The sequence below is a fragment of the Nannobrachium achirus genome (genome assembly GCF_963921795.1).
Source record: "Nannobrachium achirus genome assembly, chromosome: 8".
NCBI classification, from domain to species: domain Eukaryota; kingdom Metazoa; phylum Chordata; class Actinopteri; order Myctophiformes; family Myctophidae; genus Nannobrachium; species Nannobrachium achirus.
The window spans coordinates 21,926,425-21,949,505 of NC_137817.1; the positions used below are offsets into that span (position 1 = coordinate 21,926,425).

The 23,081-nt window shown below is 42.3% G+C and overlaps 2 protein-coding genes across 2 annotated transcripts in view; one reads left to right on the forward strand and one right to left on the reverse strand.

Annotated features, from left to right (window-relative positions):
- The window catches only part of sphkap (SPHK1 interactor, AKAP domain containing), a gene marked incomplete at both ends in the record, with an annotated part of 84,186 nt that extends 76,090 nt beyond the window's left edge, over window positions 1–8,096 (forward strand). Inside the window, 5 exons of the mRNA XM_080731446.1 lie at window positions 2,036–2,197; window positions 5,262–5,345; window positions 6,253–6,302; window positions 6,920–7,104; window positions 7,950–8,096. Of these exons, the coding sequence (XP_080587572.1) occupies window positions 2,036–2,197; window positions 5,262–5,345; window positions 6,253–6,302; window positions 6,920–7,104; window positions 7,950–8,096 (628 nt within the window). The remainder of the gene's footprint in view (window positions 1–2,035; window positions 2,198–5,261; window positions 5,346–6,252; window positions 6,303–6,919; window positions 7,105–7,949) is intronic.
- A 2,277-nt stretch (window positions 8,097–10,373) lies between these two features.
- Window positions 10,374–22,170, reverse strand: daw1 (dynein assembly factor with WDR repeat domains 1; the record flags this gene model as incomplete). Its single annotated transcript, XM_080730951.1, has 13 exons — window positions 10,374–10,408; window positions 11,177–11,339; window positions 15,193–15,269; window positions 15,861–15,975; window positions 17,049–17,151; window positions 18,280–18,386; window positions 19,435–19,542; window positions 19,687–19,786; window positions 19,915–20,037; window positions 20,714–20,772; window positions 21,442–21,586; window positions 21,899–21,971; window positions 22,131–22,170. The coding sequence occupies 13 exons, from the start codon at window positions 22,168–22,170 to the stop codon at window positions 10,374–10,376; spliced, it is 1,248 nt and encodes a 415-aa protein (XP_080587077.1).
- Between the last annotated feature and the right edge of the window lie 911 nt (window positions 22,171–23,081).

Here is a 23,081-nt window from a genome sequence, read left to right on the forward strand (position 1 = left end):
AACTAATCTATTTTAGTGTTGTGTGGGCTTTGACAGAACCTTGGCCACTCTGTGACTCATATTGGCTGGGTGATGAACTGTGTGCAGAATGCTTTTAGTGGCTTCATCTTTTATCCAGTCTGTAGTGGTTGAACGCACCTTGATCCGCATGGGACCCTGGGAAAAGCTCTATGAAAGAGTAGAAACATCACACATGACACCCTCGGGTATAAAGGCTGCGATTATAACAGGATTACCTACTCTTCAAAGTCAGGATTAGGTGCTTAGGTGTTAGCTGGTCAGTGCCACTGATTTTTGGCAATAAATTATTGAACACGCTCTGTACGGAAAGGTCCATCCTTTTCAGAAGTACCACAATGGAATTGCAGCCCAAACCGAAGCCAGATTTGTGGGTCCAATGCTGATCCCATTCCACTGATGGTTTGACTGATATTGTAAAGAAATAATAAATAATAATAATAAGTCTATTTTCAAACATTTAACGTATAACAAACAAATAATACAAATAAACAAAAACTTTTTTTTATGAAAAGAACATTTAAGCAAACAAGTAAACATAAAATAGACTAAATATTAACTGAAATCTATTTTATTTAACCACTGAATCCATATACAGAAATGTTCCAAAATAGCCAATGTACAAAATTGACAAAATGTTGTTTGTGATTTGGTATATTGAGATATTGCATAAGGATCACTGGATCAGGTATCCACAGAAAGAAATGAATTGAGCTGCCAGCGCCTTTTTACCAAGCAATTCTATGGTAAAGATGCCCTGGAACGCTCCTCTTGTTTCAGTGCTATAATTGCGGGGGTAAATAAACATTCAGTGCATTTAGTTAGGGTTGTTTTGTTAGGGTTGGTTATTTTCCTGGTTTTAATTTAAAAAAATCTAAAACATTTTCTAAAATTGCTAATTAAGGTATCTACAGCCGATCGGCCATTTTCAATAATTTAGAAAATGTGGGAAATATGAAAACTAATTAAGATGTTATCGTGTTATGATATTATCACAATATTGTTAGTATTTGAGCAAAGATATTTTCATTTTGTCCATATCACCCAGCCCTAGGTTCAAATCTGGTTCCATGAAATCTTTTTCATTTCCTTTCTTTTCTGACTTGATCGTATTCCATTTTAGATAGGCCAGAAATCTGATTTAGGCTATACCAGTCTGAACATACCCCAAGTGGCTACTCAGTGGACACTCACTGAAGAACTGCACATTCTGCCAATCCTGCACATTCTATGGGGTAATGAAGCCAGTACTACTTTCTAGATTGCAGACGGAGACACATGAAGCTAATGATAAGGGAAAGGGCTGCCAATATGTCTGTAGGGGCAACAAGCTCATGTGCGAAGAGCAATGTGGACAATTAGATAATTGCAACACGTATTTACTGACTGTTTCAATGGCCATTTGAGACTGAGAGGAGAGTAGTGCACTCAGTGACCCAGGCAGGAATCAGCAGAATCACTGGGTGTGCTACTTTTCAATTGACAATAAATGTAATCAGAGATGGAGTAGAGAGAATCTGTCTGTGTCCCTTGTGTATGACAGCAACTGATTGACTTGCCAAGTCAATAAAAACATATTTCCCAATGGAATTCAAGAAGATGGCTTGAATTAATATGTTTTTCTTCCTAAAAAAAAAAAATGGAACAAAACACTACAACTGAGAATATATTGATACCTGGAATGAAACAGTAGTAATAGTTTGGGCTGTGGTGACTGGTGAGAAACAACAATAAAGGGACCCATTTATGCAGGTGAGATGTACAACGTTTTAACATGCAGTGTCTGTCATTTGTTTTGTTTGGTTATAAAAATGCTCTAAAAGGGTTCAAATGTGAAATCAACAAACAGTTCAAATACTAATACAAATATTCAAGCCGACAACACAGCGCTTTGTTCCTGTTGTCAGCTTGCTAGACCACATCATCAGACACATGCGCATCATTCATCAGAAACAGCGGTACTGTCGCGAAACCGTACGGTTGATGGTCAACCCATCTTGCGGTTTGCTCTCCCCAGCAGTGACAGGGACAGGCCGACAGTGGCAGTGGCTGCAGTAGGGGAGAGGGACAAACGCTCTATGAGTGCTAGCAGTGAGGAGAGCACGGGGAGCTGGTCGCACGTCGCCCCTGAAGACGACCCGCAGGAGGAGACCAGTAGTTTTATCCAGCTGAGCGAGGGGTCAGTAATCGCTGCTCCGATGTCCAACCATACTGCTCTACCCGCTGCTACTCCCACCAGGGGCGTCACAAGGCGGGGACCAAGGTGGAGTGGCCTTAATAATTTTATACTTTAGCTATTGAAAAATTGCATATATACAACCTCACAGTGCGGCACCGAGTACCGCGCTGCAAGCTTGTAGATCTGCTATTTTTGAAAAGTCGTGAAAATGTGTGCAAATCTTTGGATATATATGTATTTTTTAAGCGAACATTTGTAACTCAAATTTCGCTTCTGGGGGGGACCCTGGAACTAAATATTTTGAGATTGGGGTCTGTGGCCAAATACATATCATTTTGGAGGTCCTTGACATGAAAAGGTTTGAGCACCACTGACAAAAAACTTGAAAAGGATCTTAAATATTCAAAGACTTGCACAAATGGTCACGATTCTTCAAAAATAGCAGATCTACAAGCTCACTGCGCGGCACGAGAGCTTGTATATCTGCTATTTTTCAATAGTTAACGCTCAAAATAATGCGTAGTGATGCGTTCCCAGTCTAAATGGGTTAAACCCCCTCCCCCTATGAAGAACATTCATGGGGGGCCCGCAGTGAATCCTTGTACCCAGGGCCCAGAATTTGGTGTGACACCCCTGACTCCCACCCTCACCTCACTCCCATTGGCCCATCGCTGCTAATGCTTGTGCTGTTCTCCCGTGTTGCCAATATGCCAGTCTGCACTCTGGTGATGCAGTATAACAGAGAGTGCTGAGGCGCTACACACATGGCGGACAGCCCACTGCCACAAAGCCCTCTCCATATAGCTGGCCATGCTTTCAGCCAAAGACCCATGGCTTAGAGAGCCTGCAGCAGTGCTGTGTGAGTGTGGTTCAAACTGCTTCTCATATCAAGCGTTCACAGTTCCGAGCATTTAACTCATCCTTCTCTGCTTCTGTAAAATCACTTTTTCTTTCTAGGTCCCCACAAAAAAAGAAAAACTTTTTAGCCAACATCCTTCTGTTGCTGAGATTTCTGAGCTGGCAAGGAAGTATCATGCTTTCGTTGTATCAGGAAAGCCCACTTTTCTTGGTGTGTCGCCCATGTACCGGCCGTGATCTTTCTTTCCGTATAGGAGGACGAGTGACTGACGTGGCTTTTGATTGGCTGAAATGTAAGGACAGTGCACGAGTGTGTGTTTACTGTGTCAATCCTAACCTTAAAGGACAATTTAGTTTTTTTACAACAAAAGGGTGCATATTTTAGATTGTAATTAGAGAAAAGAAAAGATGAGTGTTAAAATGTTTTCATTTACTGCTTTCTATCGTTTTAGCTGTTTTTAACGATTTTGATTTTAGTGGGTGGGCATGCGTCAAGTGGCTAAATATGTATTTTTAGACACATTAAGCCTATTAAAAATCTAAGTTGTCCTTTAGGCCTAATCCTAACCATAACCTCACAAAATATATGCATAAACCTAATCTTAAACCCATATCTTGGCATGGCCAGACTAATATCACTGCATAGATATAAGTCTGGAATCTCTGTGTGGAATTCCCATGGGGCGGATTACGTAAACTAAAAATATACCTCTGGTGATAAACCCGCCCAATATTTGCATACTGGGCCCTGATTGGTGCCCCACAACTTTGAGGCAGGGAAATCCAATCACAACGGAGCGTTTCCAGGATATTAACACTGACCTTAACCTCACAAAAACTGAGGTTAGTAACAAAAACAAGTGATCCCTCTTCACTCATCTTCCTATGGACAGAGATTTAGCGCCCAGCAGGACGAAACACAGTGGAAAGAGTATTTTCCTCTTAATGAATATATAATGCAGTCATTCCCAACCTGTATACCCACTGGTGGGCCGAGAGGATATGGCCCCCCAAATAATTGGCAAAATACAAAGATTTGAATCAAAATATAAGATTCATTTTGAATAAATAATGAAAAATAAAATGTCATGGATGTTTTTCCTTTCATTGACCTGAGCCGGAACACAATAAATTGAAATTGAAAGAAAAATGCTTGGAAAATGCACACGGCCCAGACGGGCCCACCCATCTGACCGCTTAACATGGCAGCCATTCAGCTGAAGTGGTCAACATGTGTGAGCCACGGACACTTTTGAGATTTCCAAGTAGGCCCTGATCCAGAAAAGGTTGGGAACCACTGCTGTAATGTAAACAAAGTGGAACATGTACTATATCTCTAACTCAACTGATAATAAACCATAGAAAAATACCTTATTGTCTTTAGCAAGTAATGTTACTGTAATGTTTGACGCTGTTAATCCCTGTTGAAGAATAGTCTGCATTGTTCTCTCTTGGAGCCATGTGAGATGTCTGACCAACACTTCATCATATTCAGCAAGTTGCAGCCGTTTGTGCCACTGTGACACCTGTGGGCAGGGTTCCATTTTTTAAACAAAAATAAACGAAAGACATTTCTTAATTAATTAAGCTTTATATATTTAGTACAACAAAGTATAGCCTTACAACAAATAGTAATAATAGCCGACTTTTGAATAGCAAAACAGCTCACAATGCGTCCCATTGCGACGTGTTGTGAGCTTGTAGATATGCTATTTTTGCAATAAATAAATCTTAAATACATTTTGAATTTCTATAGCTATACTTTACCACTGCGCCACCTCTGCACTTCAAAAAGCAATGCATGTCTGACCAAAAGCAGGTATAAACATATCCCCACCGGCCACACAAATGAATAACTAGAGAAGGGTGAGATTGAAAAGCAGAGTCATTGATTCCCCCCATCCCACTGGCAAATCCAACCCTGCCCAGCAGATCCCTGTGGCCTCTTCATCCACTTGTTTATTTTGCTGCCTTGTCATCCCTTTGATTACCTACATGCTGTGAAACACAAGGGCCACATGTCCATTTCAATTCTCCACCAGCCACTGTCCACTGGGCTAGCATCAGATGCTGCTGCTATTTATACGTTCATTAGTAGATAATGAGCAACGTGACCTTCATTGACATGCCTTCTTATTGTTCTGTGAGGGACCACGTCAGATGTCCTCAGACAAGATATGAATGATACTTGTATTTTGGTTTACAGAAACGCGACCAGCAGTGCATCCAGTTTGGGTCTGGCAGACCTGGACGCTTATTCGGATGTGCCCAGCCAAAGCACAGTCATCTGGTGAGTGTCACAGCAAAGCTGTAGTGATTGTGGGTTCCCCCAACCGGAAGTGACTGCAGTCTATTCAACATTTCCCACTGACAGGTCCTGCCCTCTCACAGCACTTAATGACAGGGATGTCATGGTATCATACCAGGATCATGTCAGTATCATGGTCAGCATCATCCAAAAATAAAGCTTACATTTTAATTGGATGTTGAGAAACACTGGTATAGAGCATCGCAGCGGAAGTGGTTTACTAGCTCCCACTAAAAAATCTCCCATTCATTTTCCCCATTGACTTTAAAAAATATATTTATAAAAATTATGTTTAGCCTAGAACCAAGCCATCCAGGATGGCAGTGAATCATGACCATAAAACCTTTGATCCTATATGAAAACATATTTCAATATTTACTTATTTGATATACTACATTAAATAAATACCCTTTGTTTAGCGATTTTCAAAATGTTCTTTTCATAGATACAAAGGTTTCATGTTTATGATTCACTGCCATCCTGGATGTATTGGTTCTAGGCTTAACATAATTGTTATAAATATGTTCGTGAAAGTCTACGAGGAAATGAACGGGAGATTTTTTTGTGGGACCAGTAAACCACGCCCACTGCGATGCTCTATAGACAGACACTCAGCAAGCCGGATGCACCACGATGGATTAAAATCCTGCTAGACTAAGACTGCACCTACAGACTAGGCGGTGGTCATGTAGTAGGCTTCTTTTACCTCAATAAGTTCTGATTGAGATAAAAGTAATTCAAATGCTTCTAATGTGGGTTTAACTGCTACATTTTCTCTGAGAAGGAAGCATTTCGCCTTCATCAAGTTGTATTTTTTGCTTTCCCATTTGTAATATTTGGCTTGGTGATGTACAAGCACACTTATCAGATGTTACTCTGTTTCCCACAGTGAGGAGACAGAGAAAGGCCACCTCAAAAGGAGCAAGGATAAAGTCATTGGTAAGTGACATAATGAAGTCCTTTTGCTGCTTTAACGAGCACAGATAGTTCCTCCAACTCCTTTGTTCTGTCTTAATATATCCCTGGATTGTACTCCCAAGAGCTCCTGAATCAAACTGTGTCGTGACTGTCGTGTGTTGGTTAGTGCATGCAAAGTAATTTTATCTCTCCTGAACTGTTCATCTGTGATTGAACAGGGCCTACTGTTCAAATAAATAGATTATGAAAAAACACCATGCAGTTTCATCTTGTGGTGCATAGCTTTTGGCACATATAGGCTTTGTTCAGACCTGCAGACAAAACCGATTTATTTCTGGAATCTGCTCTTTAGGACTGACTGACTGTCCAGTGTCCACACTGTTATTTGCAAGCGTGTTTGAAAGTAACTAAAGTAACTTAACGAAAAAAGTATTTGTGTATTCAGGGCATCTGCCTTGTTTGCTTTGGTAACGCCATACAGTACATGTGAGCAACACACTGTCGTATGATGGTGTTACTGTTACTTGCCCAAAATACAGATCTATGCGAGGGGAGGGGGGGGGGGGTAATCGTGGGTTGTGTATGAGGACATAGGCTAATATGTCCTTTAACCTTCCATCACATGTCGCCCCCCCCAGAAGGCAGCTCAGTGCGAACAGTAGGGGGCAGCAGCGGTGCCAGGGAGCTGTTGGTGGTAAACTGTGACCTGGAATCAGAGTGTGTGGACTCAGAGCTGAGGGTAGCTCTGCAATGGATCGCTGCTTCTGAGCTGGGATTGCCGGGCCTCTACTTCAGCAAGTCCAAAGAAAAGGGGGCGTCCAAGGTGGGTGGAGCTTTAATAATAATAAATATAATAACTAAATAATAATAATAATAAATATAATAATATAATAACTAGAGACATGTGATCCTCTGAGCACAGGTTTCAGCCAGGCCAGGTAGCTTATTGTGGGCCAGAAAAAAAATCAACGTGGTGGAAATGGGCGTGGCTTTCTTGGGAGTTGCGTAATGATCCAATCCAAGAGTATGACCCAGTATAGGGCAAAACAAAAGTAGGGTGGCATTCCTTGGCCTAGTAGAAATATGCATGCAAGGTTTCACATCAGTTGCATGCTGCGTTCATGAATTGAAAAACTTGAAAGACAATTTTAGCCATTCAAGAAGGAATATGAAAAATCATCAGACAGATCCATCTTGATCACATGAATATAGAGATAATAGATAATAGGATTTGGCTGATGTTTGGACATGTTCTGTACGAGTAATATAATAAATTTGTTTTGCAAAAATTGTCCTCCTTGTGGCGCTATAACAGGACAGATGGACAGACGGACAGGGGCGAATACATACCGTCTCTGCCATGCCTTTGGCCTGGAGGAGACAATGAAAACATGCATTTGTGTTCATAACTGTTATATTAATACTAGCCTGATAGTATTTAGAATCTAAATTTTAGATGTAGAGTGAAAAGGTTCCAGATATGAACCAACAACCTTGAGTTTATGAAACATAGATGATGTTTGTGACAAAATTTCTCAAATTAGAATACCTTGTGGATTCACAGGGTGATACCATGTACATGTAAAACCACTGTAATGTATCAACAAATCAGATGAATATGTCTGCTGACTGTGTTTGTTTGTTGGTATGTTTGTGTGTTTTCATTAGTTCCAGAGGGTGGTCCATCTGGTGTCCCAGAAGGCGTGGAGGATTGCTGACCTGTTCGGCGCTGTGGTTCAATTCTGCAAACTCCGCGAGAAAGAGGAGGGCGGGCCTCTGTCCAGCCTGTTTGACTGGCTGCTGGAAACCCTTTAGGCTGTACTTGCTCTCTACACACACACACACACACACACACACACACACACACACACACACACACACACACACGCACACACACACACACACAGTGTTGCCGTGGTCTTGGGTCGCGCGCCCCCGACGACCCATATCTTTTTTTGAGCCGGGGTCTCGCACGCCCCCAAGTTCACACCTCGACAACTGTTTTAACAAAGAAACGAGACAATGCATATCAATAGACCTGTATAGTAGGTGTTGAGCGACGTTCGCAACCCCCCAAACATTGAATCACCACTGCACCACTGCACACACACACAGGCACGCACAGACACAGACACATGTACTCACATTCTAACATTTCTCCTGAAATCCTCAGTGTTAATTTCCAACGTCTAAACGCTTAGGAGGTCATCTGGCATCCCAAGACTAATCCGTGTGTAGCACTGAGAGTGTACAAATGTAACCAAATGTTGTGCAAATGTTACATTTGTAACTCAGAGTTGAATCCACACCCAGGATTTTACAGTATACAGCTATGTGCCCAGCCTGTCTCTACACTCCCAACCATCAACCCTTTGCCCCCTAGTGCAGATTAAAGCCTAATCCAGCCCATTCTTTGAACACATCTCACTGCCCTCTGTCTCACCCTAACACTAGTCATGGAAGTTATGTGACTGTGAATGGGCAAGTCTCCCTTTAAGATAAGCACGTTCCATTTCAGATGCATGGTCATAGAGAGATACATCAAAGTATAGCCTATCAGGTTGGACATTCTTAGTGGGAATGAACTGGCCTTCAAGAGATTCTAGTTTGCAGTGTTCTACTGCTTCATATATTGAATTATATTATATATAAGGATTCTCACAGACAAAATTATATTTTTATTTATTTAATTGTTTCAGACGACGAACACACAGGAAACGTGTATTCATCATAAATCAAGTCTACTTTCTTTTTTGTGAAGAGATTACTGTGTAAAAGAGGCTGTTGGAATTAAAGCCCACTGAAAGCCATTGTTTCACTTTCTGCCGGCAGTCAAATAGTGCACTTTGCTTTAAGTAAACAGTAATGTCCACATGTTGTAGTTGTTTATGTTGGCCAAACACATCAATTTATGTTGTGACCTTGACGTTGAGTTACACCAAGTGAGTTATGTTGTCATCAATGTTACTGGAGAACTGTTTATTTTGGATAGCTGTACATAGTGTAGATTCAGAAATGCTGCACCTTGGGAGTAGGGAGGGACACTTTCGCTAGTTTTTACCGCAAAAGGAAGACAGAGGTCGATTAAGATTTGTTATGTTGAGTTTGTATGTGACTCTGGTCTGTATCTTTCTCTGCGTAGTGGTACTCTAGTGTTTTATTAGTGTTGAGGGGAGGGGGTTATGATTCAGATGTAAACTCTGTCACTGTAGAACTGAATGTATTTGTCTTTTGACATCAATAAATGTATGTGATGTGAAACACAGACCGTCTGTTACTCATTCCATTGTCCTTCAAACAAACACAGCACAGGGAATTGTGTTTTCTCTCCAAACCTCAACCATCAACTCGGTTCTACTATAGGCCAATAGACTTGAAGTACAGTGCACCAAGGTGTTTTAATTTCCGTTAAGTGTAGACTAGAACATTCATCATCACATGTTTTAAAGGAATACTGCAGATAATACAAAAATACACATGGCAGTGGGAACAAATTAATATAAAAATGAATCAGTTAGCTTGGATCATTTTAACAACAAATATCCCATATGTGTCTGATTTCATGAAGACATCTTAAGAACAAACATGACCTTAAAATGTATGCAGGCAGAAATGCATATGCATATACATTATAAAACTCCCAGCAAGACAAGCAAAACATTCTTGGTCTTGATCAAATGACTATTATTTTGTAATGCAACATGGATCTAAGGTTTTAGCGATGCCTGACAGACATTATTAGTACTTTAAATATGGAAGGTGCTTTATTATTTAATTAAATGTACAGTGTGAAAAGGAATCTTGAGACCAATTTGCATAAATCAGAGGGAATTGGAGGCCAAGCAGATGAGATATAATAACCGCTGTACTGTATGAATGATGTCTTGAAACATAACAAATATTAGACTTTTAACCAAATATGAGGGGTGTGTTTGTACGTATATACGTGCGCACGTGCTTGTGAGTGTGGGTGAGAGAGAGAGAGAAATAAATGAATTGAAAACTGATCGAAAAATCGACGTGCAGCTTTTCTTTTCTGGTATGAATCCAATCCTGGCCACCTGGTCAGACCACCTCTTCACAAACTTGTGGTCACCGCCATATCCGGCATGTGTTATCCTTACTGCCTGTGGAGGACCAGAAAGCAGAACAGATGGTTCCACATACAGTACATGTACAGTATGGAGGTGTACACCTGTAATGATGGTGTTGGAGAACAGATGGTTGCATATGCAGCATATATGCTTGCTCACTCAGCTGTGTGCTTTTCATCCAAAATTAGCAACTAAATGATATAATAGTGTGCACGTGTGGCTGCGTGCGTGCGTGCGTGCAGGGTGTCACAAGGGGGGGAAAAGTGGGACTGAGTTACCAGAGCCCAAGGTGGAGGGGCCTTAATTATTTTATACCTCAGCTATAAAATAATAACTCACAGCTCGGCACTCGTGCTGCGCTGCGAGCTTGTAGATCTGCTATTTTTGAAAAGTTGTGAAAATGTGTGCAAATATATATGAATATATATATTGAATATATGTATTTTTAAGTGAACATTTGTAACTCAAATTTTGCTTCTGAGGAGTCCCTGGAACTAAATATTTTTAGATGGGGGTCCATGGCCAAATACATATCATTTTCTGGGTCCTTGACATGAAAATGTTTGAGCACCACTGACATACAGTAGAAACATAGGTTTTTCAAAAAACCTTAGAAGGATTTGAAATATAAGACTTGCACAAATAGTTTTTCAAAAATAGCAGATCTACAAGCTCATAACTCTGTGCCGCGGTTTGAGCTTGTATATCTGCTATTTTTCAATAGTTAAAGCACAAAATAATACACCCCTGCGTGCGTGTGTGCGCGTGCTAGAGATAGAGGGAAGATGGTACATACAGTACCTGTAATGATGGTGTCACCCTCATAGTTAAAAGCAGAGGAGAAGATCTCGTCTGTGTGACCCTCCAGGACCTGCAGGCAGACACCAGACTGAACATCCCACAGACGCACCGTCTTGTCTGAGCTGGCAGTCAGCACCCTGCCACCCTGGGGGCTGAAGCAGATCTACAGACAGACAGACAGACAGACAGACAGACAGACAGAATTAGAGTCTAGAGAACAGAGCAGGGGAGAGAGGAGCGCACCGAGGTGTGCAAGTGGGAACGTGACAGATAAGGGATTTCAGAGCGAGCGCGAGGGCTTAACCGATTTGCGAAATAGAATTGATAAGAGAGCGGGGTAAAGTGAATGCGTCTCTGTGACACCTTTCCACTATGTCAGTGGCATTCTACATCCCTGAAAGGTCATCCAACTTTAAATAGCTCACAGGAGGGATAATGACACCGGGAACCCTGCCTAGTGGAGTGAAGCTTTCCTCCCAAGTGGACCGATAGTATGGCTTAAGATGATTGAGTTGGAGGAAGACAGACGACGTCCTGTCGTGGAGGTCTCTTTATCCACATGCTGAGGTGAAGCCAGTGGTGATTAAACTGTGCTGGCTCTAGACTCTCATAAAAGTAAAGTGTGTTTCATTAAAAACAAGCGGAGCAGACCCGAGAGACGACCCCGGACAGGAAATGGAAACCGACTCACCAAAGTACACTTGAGAGGAAATGAAAAGCCCAGCCCAGAAAGGTGTAAAGACTGGCTTATAAATCATCGTATGACGTGGTGCTCGCCTAAAGTAGCAGATCTGCAAGCTCACAACGCATCTCTTTGTGACACGTTGTGAGCTTGTAGATTATATAAAATGGGCATAACAACGGAGATAGTACGAAGAAAAAGCAACCCGATTACACAAGGGAAATGTTGGCACGGGAAGAAGGTAAAAAAGAAGGTGAAAAGTAGTACGGCTCATTAATGCTGCCTGAGGCTATACAAGATCTGTAATGACATCCCTTCAAGTGTTGTCTTCAGAATCACTTCTGCTAGTTTGATATTCATTCATTCCATCTTCAAGGGCGTGACAAATTCCTGCATATCATTCCTCGTAATGAGCAGAGAAGGGAAGGACGGGCAGAGTAACTAGGGGAACGACAGAGAGGACAAACGACACTAAAGGGCAGGCACGTGCACACATAGACATCAAAGGGGGCTTGAGCCCCTGCCCTTTTACCCGTCCATGCCATACCTGAAGGCAGCATTCAAGAGAATTGCCTTGTCCAAAAACTCTCTTGAACTTGAATGTAGCAACTTATGTTGAAAGAATTGCCCTCTCTGTGTAGCATCAAGCATTGAAAATAGCTGACCTCCAAGCTCACAACGCGTCGCAGAGCGACGCGTTGTGAGCTTGGAGCTCTGCTATTTTCGATATTTTCACCAAAAAGCCCTTTTAGAAATTTCAGCCCCTGCCTCTCTAACATTCTCTGCACGTCCCTGCTAAAGGGCATATTAAAGGGAAAACGGCAGTGGCTGGGGAGAGATGAGAGCGTAAATGGATGAAAAGACTAATGAAAGGAAAGGTTGACCACCGCGGTTAAGAATGGTGGATGGGGAAGGGGAGAGGTGTCCTGTTAGGAAGAGATTAGTGTCATAATCCCATGGAATCATCCTCCATCCACTGCCTGATGTGTCTCAGTAAACAGAAGGTGAATCCTGGCGCAAATATAAACCCCCTGCGCCCGAGGTACGCAAGCACACAGACACACCCACATGCACGCACGCACGCACGGTCGCACGCACGCACGCACGCACGCACGCACGCACGCACGCACGCACACACACACACACACACACACACACACACACACACACACACACACATCCACCGGCTGTCCGTCTGTCAGTCAGTCAGTCAAGTCAGTCAGTCAGTCCGTCCGTCCGTCCGTCCGTCACACGTCACACTTTTGCCCTGCTCATATCTCCGCAACCGTTGCCCCGATCCATGCCAAATTTTGCACACACACTCCTTGCCTGCCAAACTACAACCTCCACCCAATTCTCACATGCCCCTCTTCTAGCGCCACCATGAGGCCCATTCTTGCAAAACACATTTTTGGACACTGCTCCAACAATTTTTACCCTAAAATCACGCAAATGAGTGTATGTCTACACTCATCTCTTCAACATGGATCTGTCCCCTTTAGCGCCACCTTGAGGCCGATTTCTTATAACACTTTTCTGGACACTACTCCTACACATTTGGCCCTAAAATCACGCAAATCGCTACACAGTATGTCTACACTCATGTCATCAACATGGATCTGTCCCATATAGCGCCCCCATCAGGCCGCTTTTTTCAAACACATTTTTTTTGGACACTGCTCCTACAAATTTTGCCCTAAAATCACGAACATCGGTACACCCCACATTCTCTGAGCCAACCAAAACTATACATTGTCCACACAACTAGGAACCAATGCCAGTTACAGCTAGCCTGACACTTCAGTCCGCACATCACCCCCCCCTGCTGGTGGGTGGTTTGTAGTGTGGACTGAAGCTGCACACATTTTAATCTATTTCGAAGGCGCCCGAAGAGCGGGCGCATTGAATGGGCCAATCAGGGTTGTATGCTTGGGGCACGTGTGTGGCTGCTCCGGTCCCAGCCCCCTCCAAACAGAGCTCTTGAGCTCACGTAAGACTCACTCGTGGACTCTGATTGGTGTCCTCTGCCCACGTGAGAGTCTAGTGGACTCTGATTGGTCCGTGAAAACTGTCATGGCGGAGTCAGACTTGACTCGTATTATTTTAATAAACTATGAAATAGTGCCGTTTCTTCACGTTTTAATACCATTTTGCACTAACGTAAACATGCAGACATATAATATGTTATGAGAAATAACGTATTTTTGCAATGTCACGCCACGTCGCCGTCGCGCGTGTGTGTGTGTGTATGTGTGTGTGACGTCAATAGGCTTTAGCCCCCCCCCGCCGAAATGGATTGTCTGCCCGGAATGTCAGACTCTCTCCCCCCACGTAGTGTGGTGTTGAGATGTCGGACGCTAGCAGTCAGGCAAAGTTACAGCGGCCTTTGTGTATACATGTGACCTGACGGTCGCTTATCTCCCGATTTTTTAATGATCAATCAATCGATTGTGTTCCTCCTTGGACCAATGGAAGTAAAGGAGTACTGTATACTATATTATAAGTTCATATTTATTGGTATCGCTTTTTAGTATTAATGTTACATTATCATTAAAATCTTGTGTTTTTTGCAGATTATTTGGGAGTCGACTTGCAATACCCTCACGGCCCACAGGTTGAGAACCGCTGGCATACACACACACACACACTCACACACACACACACACACACACACACACACACACACACACACACACACACACACACACACACACACACTGAGAGCCTTGTGCAGCCACAGTTCTTAAAGGTTGCCCTCTCCTGCTTTGGGGATCAAGGGCTGTGCTCAGTGGCACAGCAGCAGCACAGGGAGGTGACAACATGGTCCAAATGGGCCACCTCTGCGTCCAAATGAGTCACAAGCCTGCCTCTCTGACCTCACAGCAACTGTCATCATGTGTTATGCTTTTCACCATGATGACGCGAAAATAACTATTCCCAGACATAGTGTTGATTTTGTCGACTAAAACTAGTTGTTGACTACCATTTTTGACTGATGAAAACAAAATAAAAACTAAACAAAAACTAAGCTATGATGACTAAAACTAAGACTAAATATATTGACTATTTCGTCAACAAATAAAAACGAGACTAAAATGTTAGGGAGAGACTGGTGGAGAAAAAATCCAGTAGAACTAAAAGACAAGTCAAAATTTGGTTGCGTTATTTTGGTTACACATTTCAGTCGACTGAAACTAGACTAACACTAAAACATTTCAGATGAAAATATGAGCAAAACTAAATGACATTTCATTCAGAAGTCTATGGCTAAAACTAAATCAAAATGTGCCGTCAAAATCAACACAGGCGTACCATGCCCTGCCCAGTGACTGACCTTGGAAATCTCTCCCTCGTGTCCCTCCAGGTTGGCCAGACACTGATGTGTTGCTGCACTGTACACCCGCGCTGTACCTGCCACAGACAGACAAACAGACGTTCAGGGTGTAGGCTGTTAGGTCCAGTGTTTCTCAAACTTTTACATTTCAAGGTCTTCCCTTAACTCTGACAGTATACAAATGGAACCAAATGGACCCTGACGGGTCCATTTGGTTCCATTTGTATACTGTCAGAGTTACAGACTTGTTTGGGTCAATTTAGACCACTCTAATCACTGGTTAGGTCCATATACTGGAAGCTTTTCATTTTAGCAGCCAGAGATCTGAATCTGTTGTCTTAGAAAATGTACAAACGTCTTTACATTACTACTGCAAGGCAACGGTATTTATTTATACATCGTTGCTGTCGTCGGGTAGGAAGAACATTGTTTTTTTTTGTTTTTTTTTTCATTCTGCAGATTAATGAGCAAATCTACTAGCTTACGACCAATGCATCACGATGAGACATCGTCGTGAGCTCGTAGTTAGATAATTTTTATAATAATAAAAAGGTAACCGTTTTGGACATGCAAGGTTTCCACCCGACAACAGCGACAATATAATACGCTAATTTCCTCAAATCAATTTGATGCGACAGCAGGGCAGCTGTGTTGTGTGTTGTTCTCACCATCAGCAGAGGCTGTAGCTATGAGCTGACCGGTGGAGTCAAAGCAGACGTCTAACACCTCTCCTTCATGACCGCACAGGGTGGCCACAACCTTCCCGTATGTGGCTTCCCACACCTACATAAAACAAAACACACACGTGCGCGCACACACACACACACACACACACACACACACACGCACACGCACACGCACACGCACACGCACGCGCACACGCACACACATTTCAATCATTTATTTATGTCCACACACAAGAGATACAGTACAAGGACACACACACACACACACACACACACTGTGTGTAACATTGTGTAGACCAGTGATTAACATATAATTATAATTTGGGTGTCTTTAATGGTATTTTGTCTTTAAAACCTGAAAAAAATTGTTTTCGTTATTATACACGGCAGCTATATATATACACGAGCTGGCGCGTATAGATTGAGAACGACTGATGTAGACGAAGAAAGGGAGGCACGCATAGCAAGAAAATCACAGACACAGCGAACATGCCAGCATGTACCTGTTGGCTGTGTCATTCTGTATTTTACCTGCTTCCTCTAGGGACATGCAGGGATATGAATAATTAGGGCTTGTGAACATGACACATCTCTGCATAATCACAGAATTAGGATTTGAGGCGTGTTTTGTTATTGAAATTCTTCTGGATGAGCAACAACTGGGAGCAGTATCCCTGAATATTCACAACTAATGCTGCCTGCCAACAAATACAATGCCAGCTAGTAATACTGTTGGCAAGCATTAAGCAACAATGCTTGGCATTAAACATTGTTGTGGGAGATTAAAAGACTTTTGAGATCCTCAACCACTTAAAGGGCTATTTCACCTTTTTTTTATAAACTTTTCATTTATTTTTAATAATGTTTTATTGTATTAAAAAAAAAATCACAAAAATTAAAAAAGTTATCAAAGAAACACAGCCTGCCTCACATATTGGGAGGGTAGTATGAGTCACCAGAAAAGATAATGGGTGTTTTTAATGAATCTATCATGGTTAAAATGGAGTTTGAAGTTACAATGGGTGTGTATGGGGCCCTCCTCCTGGAGGAGGAGGACTGATAGCATTTAAATCAGTATACTTAGATAGATTTATAGGTTATTTTCGCAGGACAGCAGGTTGAGAGTGGTCAGTGAAGCAGCGTTTTCAGAGGAAGGGGATGAGAGCTCACCTTGCAGGTTTTATCCATGGAACCGGTCACTATAAGGGAACAGTCCCAGTTCCACTGGACGTTGGTGATCTCCCCCCTGTGACCTATCAGAGTGTGGACCCGTCTGACACACACACACACACACACACACACACACACACACACACACACACACACACACACACACACACACAAACATAAAAAGACAGTTCCATGTGTATTAACTACGACCCTATGAACTTCATTATACGTCAAATAGGGAAGATAACAGATACTATACAAGCTCGCACCGCTACTTGTTGTGAACTTGAAGGCTGGCTATGTTCACTGAACTGTTCGCCTATTTTGCAGAATGTTCGCCTCTTATTACATTCTCAGAATAGAATAGGGCTGCTAGGGTTCATGTCATTAATTAAACACACAAAAGATGCACAACATGCACACACACAGTCCTTGTCGTCTAAGTGTTTCTGAGCAAGTCGCTTAACCCCTGACTAGGATGACTAAATGCAAAGGACAGATTTTTCATGTGCGTGCAAATGTACTGTGACAAAGAAATAGGAGTGGGTACCATATTATTGAAGCGGTGAAAACCGCTTCCTATGAGTGGCTTTGTGTGTCCCACGCCCATATATGGTGATCTCAGTCCAGAATGAACAGGGTTTTTCAAAAACACAATGTATGTCACCTCATGTCCATATATGGTCACTCCAGGCCAGAATGAACAGGTTTTTTCTGTCCCGTACGTCCAGAATATCAGTCCAGAATGAATAGGCTTTCTCAAAAAGCAAATGTGTGTCCCATGTCCATATATGGCCATTTCAGTTCAGAATGAACAGGTTTTATCTGTCCTGTACGTCCAGAATATGTGTGTAGTGTCCCTCCCGGTCTGATGAATGGATACTTTGAGGATTGGTCAAGCTTCACATGATAATTCGGCCCTCCATTCTTTATATATTCATTCAGAATATATAAAGAATGTAGAATTCAGAATATATAAAGAATGAATAGATCACAGAGTCCATAACTGTATAGATGTATAGATCACAGAGTTCATAACTCTAGATCACATAGAATAAAAGTTCACCGCTTCACTTCGAACTGAGGTTTGATTATTTATTACACTCACTCACTCACTCACTCACTCACTCACTCACTCACTCACTCACACTCTCTCTCTCTCTCTCTCTCTCTCTCTCTCTCTCTCTCTCTCTCTCTCTCTCTCTCTCTTAGTGTGGTGTTGATGTCTGACCTCCCTGAAGCAACATGCCATAGAGAAACGGTATGGTCAAAGGAGCCGGTTACCAGCTGGTCACCCACTGTGTTAAAGGACAGGGCGATGACCTCTGCAGTGTGACCCTGGAGGAACAGAGAGAGAGAGACAGAGAAAAAGAGAGACAGAGAGAGAGAGACAGACAGCAGTGTAGGAAGAGAGAAGATGGTAAAGAAGTAGGGATCGGCAATTCATCGGCCATCATAACAATATTAGCCGATGTTGGCTTAAAATGCAATATCGGTATCGAATTTTAAGCCTGAAAAAGGCTTTTGTGATGATGAAGGCTGCAGATTATCAGTGTTTTCTGGGGAAGCTTACAAAAATGTCAACAAGTTGGAACATTTTTAAATGGAAGTACTACATTCAAACATTCAAGCTGTTTATGTTGGGATATGGGCCAACGTTTCAATAATGGTGCATCCCTAGTTTTGCTTTTTGGACAGAAATGTCATATCGCCCAATTAAATCCCTTAAAAGAAGATGAGAAAAGAAGAGATGTTGATAATGTCCAATTCATTTTACAGTAATCATCTCTCCTATCCCCCTTGTCTAGATACCGAGGTACAAAGAAAGCAAACAGAATCACAATTCAGCATTTTTTCAGAATTGTTTAGAGGGTCTCCTAAGGCTTAGGACCATAGCAAGGTATTCTACAAGTAATTGAAGCTCCGAGCCATTCGGCGACTTTCTTTCTCTGGCGCCCCCATAGTCAGCCATCCAGCTGTTCCCATGTGCAGTCGCCACTTCAAAGAGAGCAGTCTGTTCCCATCGGAATGGCTAAGATCACCCCCATTAATGTATTAGATATGCATTTCCCATCAGATGATTGGAGGATGAGAAGTTAGAGTGGGTTGGCAAGCAGATGGCTAACCACTGGGCCTGCAGCACCTCGTCAATTAATAATTATACTGGGATGCTTACAGGAGCACCTACAACTTCAGCTATTCATTCTAATCGTGGATGTTAGAAGACATGTAACCTCTCTGAGTGTTTGTTACAGATTGACTTTCCACAGGGGCAGTGTAAAATAGATTCATTATGAATATGACAACCCTGGTTAAATAGGTAAGAGACTAGGAGAAAAGGGAGACAGAGCGACAGATTGTAGAAACATTTCAGAAGACCACTCACCATCAGAGTGGCCACCTCTTTTCCAGTCTCTACATCCCACAGCTTGGCAGTGGTGTCCATGCTACCAGTTGCCACCAGTGTACTCTGGGGGTTGAATGCCAGGCACACCTGCAGCACACACAGCTCAGTTAGGTATTCTGGGATTTGTCACAAAAATAAACCAGGGCTTGCCAGAGGCTTACTTATGATTCATTCTCTTCCAAATTAATGCTGATGATTATTTTGTGCACGAGTCTGTTACCGGTTTCTTACTATTTCTGCAGTGTGTCCTCGGAACGTATGAAAACATTTTCCAGTCTCTGCACTCCACAGTTTGCAGGTCTTGTCAAAAGAACCTGTGGCAATCTTGTCTCTGGGTTTCGAGAAAAGGACATAATGGAGATGACCTTACTGTACGTCTTTGAAAAGGACAAAAGCCCTTTCAAAAAACCCAACAACAACAACAACAACAACAACACATGACTGATAAGATCTCTATACCCATAGGGGTTGTTGAATGCAATGGCATAGACCACGTTCCTGTGACCCTCTAGCACATGCAGCTCTTTGCCCGATGCCGTGTCCCATAACCTGCATGTCCGGTCATAGCTCCCAGTTATGAAACTGCAATGTGAGAGAAGAGAGAGAGAGAGAGAGAGAGAGAGAGAGAGAGAGAGAGAAGAGAGAGAGAGAGGGGGGGGGGGGTTGGGGTACAAAGAAAGAGAGAGAAAAGAGTAGAAAGATGAAGGTTACTGTATACCTCTCCGCAGGGGCGTCACAAGGGGGGGGGGGGGGGGGGGGAGTGGGACTGAGTTACTAGGGCCCAAGGTGGAGGGGCCTGGAATTATTTTATACTTTAGCTATTGAAAATGTGTGCAAATCTTTGAATATATGTATTTTTAGGCGAACATTTGTAACTCAAATTTTGCTCCTGGGCGTGGGCGGGTCCCTGGAACTAAACATTTTGAGATGGGGGTCCGTGGCCAAATACATCATTGTGGTGGTCCTTCACATGAAAAAGTGTGAGCACCACTGACATAGAAAAATAGGTTTTTCAAAGACAAATTTTTCAAGATCTTTCAAAAATAGCAGATCTACAAGCTTGCGCTGTGAGCTTGTATATCTGCTATTTTTCAATGGTACAAAGCACTAAATAACGCAGTGAATCCTTGTACCCAGGGCCCAGAATTTGGTGCGACACCCCTGCCTCTCCACTCCAGCATTCCAGTAATGCAAATGCCTGGGGGTTTCTGCAATACAGAATATTAGCCCTCTGTGTGCTTCAGATAAACGTACGTACCTCGACCCGGATTTGTTGAAGGCAACATTTGTCAGTGGCAATAAGTGTGTCTGCAGTACCTGAGGCAAAACCAGACCGGAGAAGGGATATTAGAAAATGTCAGCTGACTGTATCAAGTAAATAAATATGACAATCTAAAATATGCGTCGTCTAATATCCATAACTCTGACTTTGAGGCGCTGGCAACACAAACAACCTTGCCCACTGCTGCACTCTAGTGTCCCTTTGAGGTAGTAAAAGTAGTTCTGCAGCACTCAAACTCAAAATTATACATACCAAAGTAATCTTAAAGATACTACACTTGATCTTAGCCAAAAGGCCGAGAAGCGATGTAATCTTAAAGATAAGGAAAATGTAATTACTAGAAATGGAAACCAAAGCCATTTATGGCTACAACTCAATGATGATGATAGATCTGATCTGAGCTTGTAGATCTGCTATTTTCAAAAGATTTTAATACATTTGAGACCTTGTGAAACGGGGCATCCTGCAGAAAGAGTACTTTCTACTTTTGGTACTTTAAGTACATTTTGATACCAATACGTTTGTACTTTTACTCAAGTAAATTTGGAAATTCTGACTTTTATTTGAAACAGAGTATTTCTACATTGCAGTATTGATACTTTCACTACTAACCCTAACCCTAAGTAAACAACATGTGAGTACTTTCTCCACCACTGCTATTCCATTAACACTGCCCATAGTAGCTAGATGTGTGTGTTTCTGACCTTAAAGAGGTAGAAAGGGTGGTGCTCCTGCTGGGCCTGTTTCTGCTGCAGTCTGAGGATCAGTTGTTTGACCTGTTCCACCCGGGATGCTGTGATAAGAGGCTCTGAGGTCTGGATCTCTGCCACCAACTGTTCTGGGTCTGTCCTGCGTGGTGGGAGAGAGGGAGGGAGGGTCAACATAGATTTGTCTCCTTCTACTTCATTTTTTTCTGACTGAGTTATAGTTGAAGATGATGTTTTGAAAAATGTCAGAAGCTTATAACGTCACTGAAATTCTGTATGTTATCGGATCGAGTCAACTGTAAAAGAAACAATAAAGATGTAAATAAGATGAGTTTTCAGTTTACTTTACGGTGATATTTTCATTAGAAATAGTAGGCAACATGAAAACTTGGCCACATGGCCAGAGCACATAATTTAAAACGAATCAATATCAAACAGTATTAGCTACACTTACTCTGGAGACAAATCCAAAAGGTCAATTGATTTGGTTCTCAGCTCTCCTCGTTTCTCGTATTCCAGGATGATACCTGAAAGCACAAATAAAAGGTTGACATCAAACCTAAGCAGAAAGATAACAAATGCAGTCGGGATGGTGCACCATAAAATGTATTGATTGAATACTTTATCCGAAGATTACAGAGTAAAATACGATGTTACCAAAGATATAATCAATAGTGTGTAATTACCTGGTGGATAATATCTAAGAAGGAATCGTTTGAGTTTCATCTTGCTATGGACGACTGTACTCTTTGCTTACTGGAGACCAGACGGCTCTGCTGGAGACTTGACTGTCTATTTCCGTCAACATACGGTTGCTATGCCAACAACAACAGACTTGTAGAGGCACGCCACCCCTGCGCAGAACAGACACAACTGCGAACGAATCTAGCATTAATTTACACGAGACACGAGTGTGAAACATAGTGTGAAACAATTCAAACAAACACTCCACGGACACATTTGATTACAAAAACAGGCTGCAGCTGAACGTATTGTTGACACTGGACAGTGGACCAGGTCGTCCGGGTGATGTTGGCCTGTCTTCTTGACGACAGATTGAAGTTTATGCATTTAAACTTGTATAGGCCTGAGTGCTTGCCTGGTGAGAAACTGCAATGTAACTACAAAGGTGCAATTCTGGGAAATTGCAAGTGTGGTTTCCACTGACGTGAGTCGCGACGAGGAAACCGTAGCCTTTACTGTTCCTGATGTATTAATTTGTATTTTTTAATCGACAAATATAGCCTATTGTACAAAGAAATCAGGTAATCAACAGTATACAAAAACTATGCCTACTGTTCCTGATGAATTCCTTGAAGCTTGACCAATCCTGTGTGATTGGACATTTAATTATATTGTCCAATCAGAAAAGGGGCAGGGGGGTTTGGGCCCAAAATGTTGAATAGGCCTACAGGACTTTTACTTGTAAACAGAGTATTTTTATATTGCGTTAAAGTAAAACAAATGAAAGAGTACTTTTCTCTGACCACTGCAGGTTTGCGTTTGATCATCCCATCAGTGAATGATCATTGTGCAAACTGACCACCCTGACCCTATCACATCACATCTCCAGGATGCTTCCTCAGCTGATCAAGGAAAAATGTTAATTTGGAAATAATCATGCCAAGGAATTATTT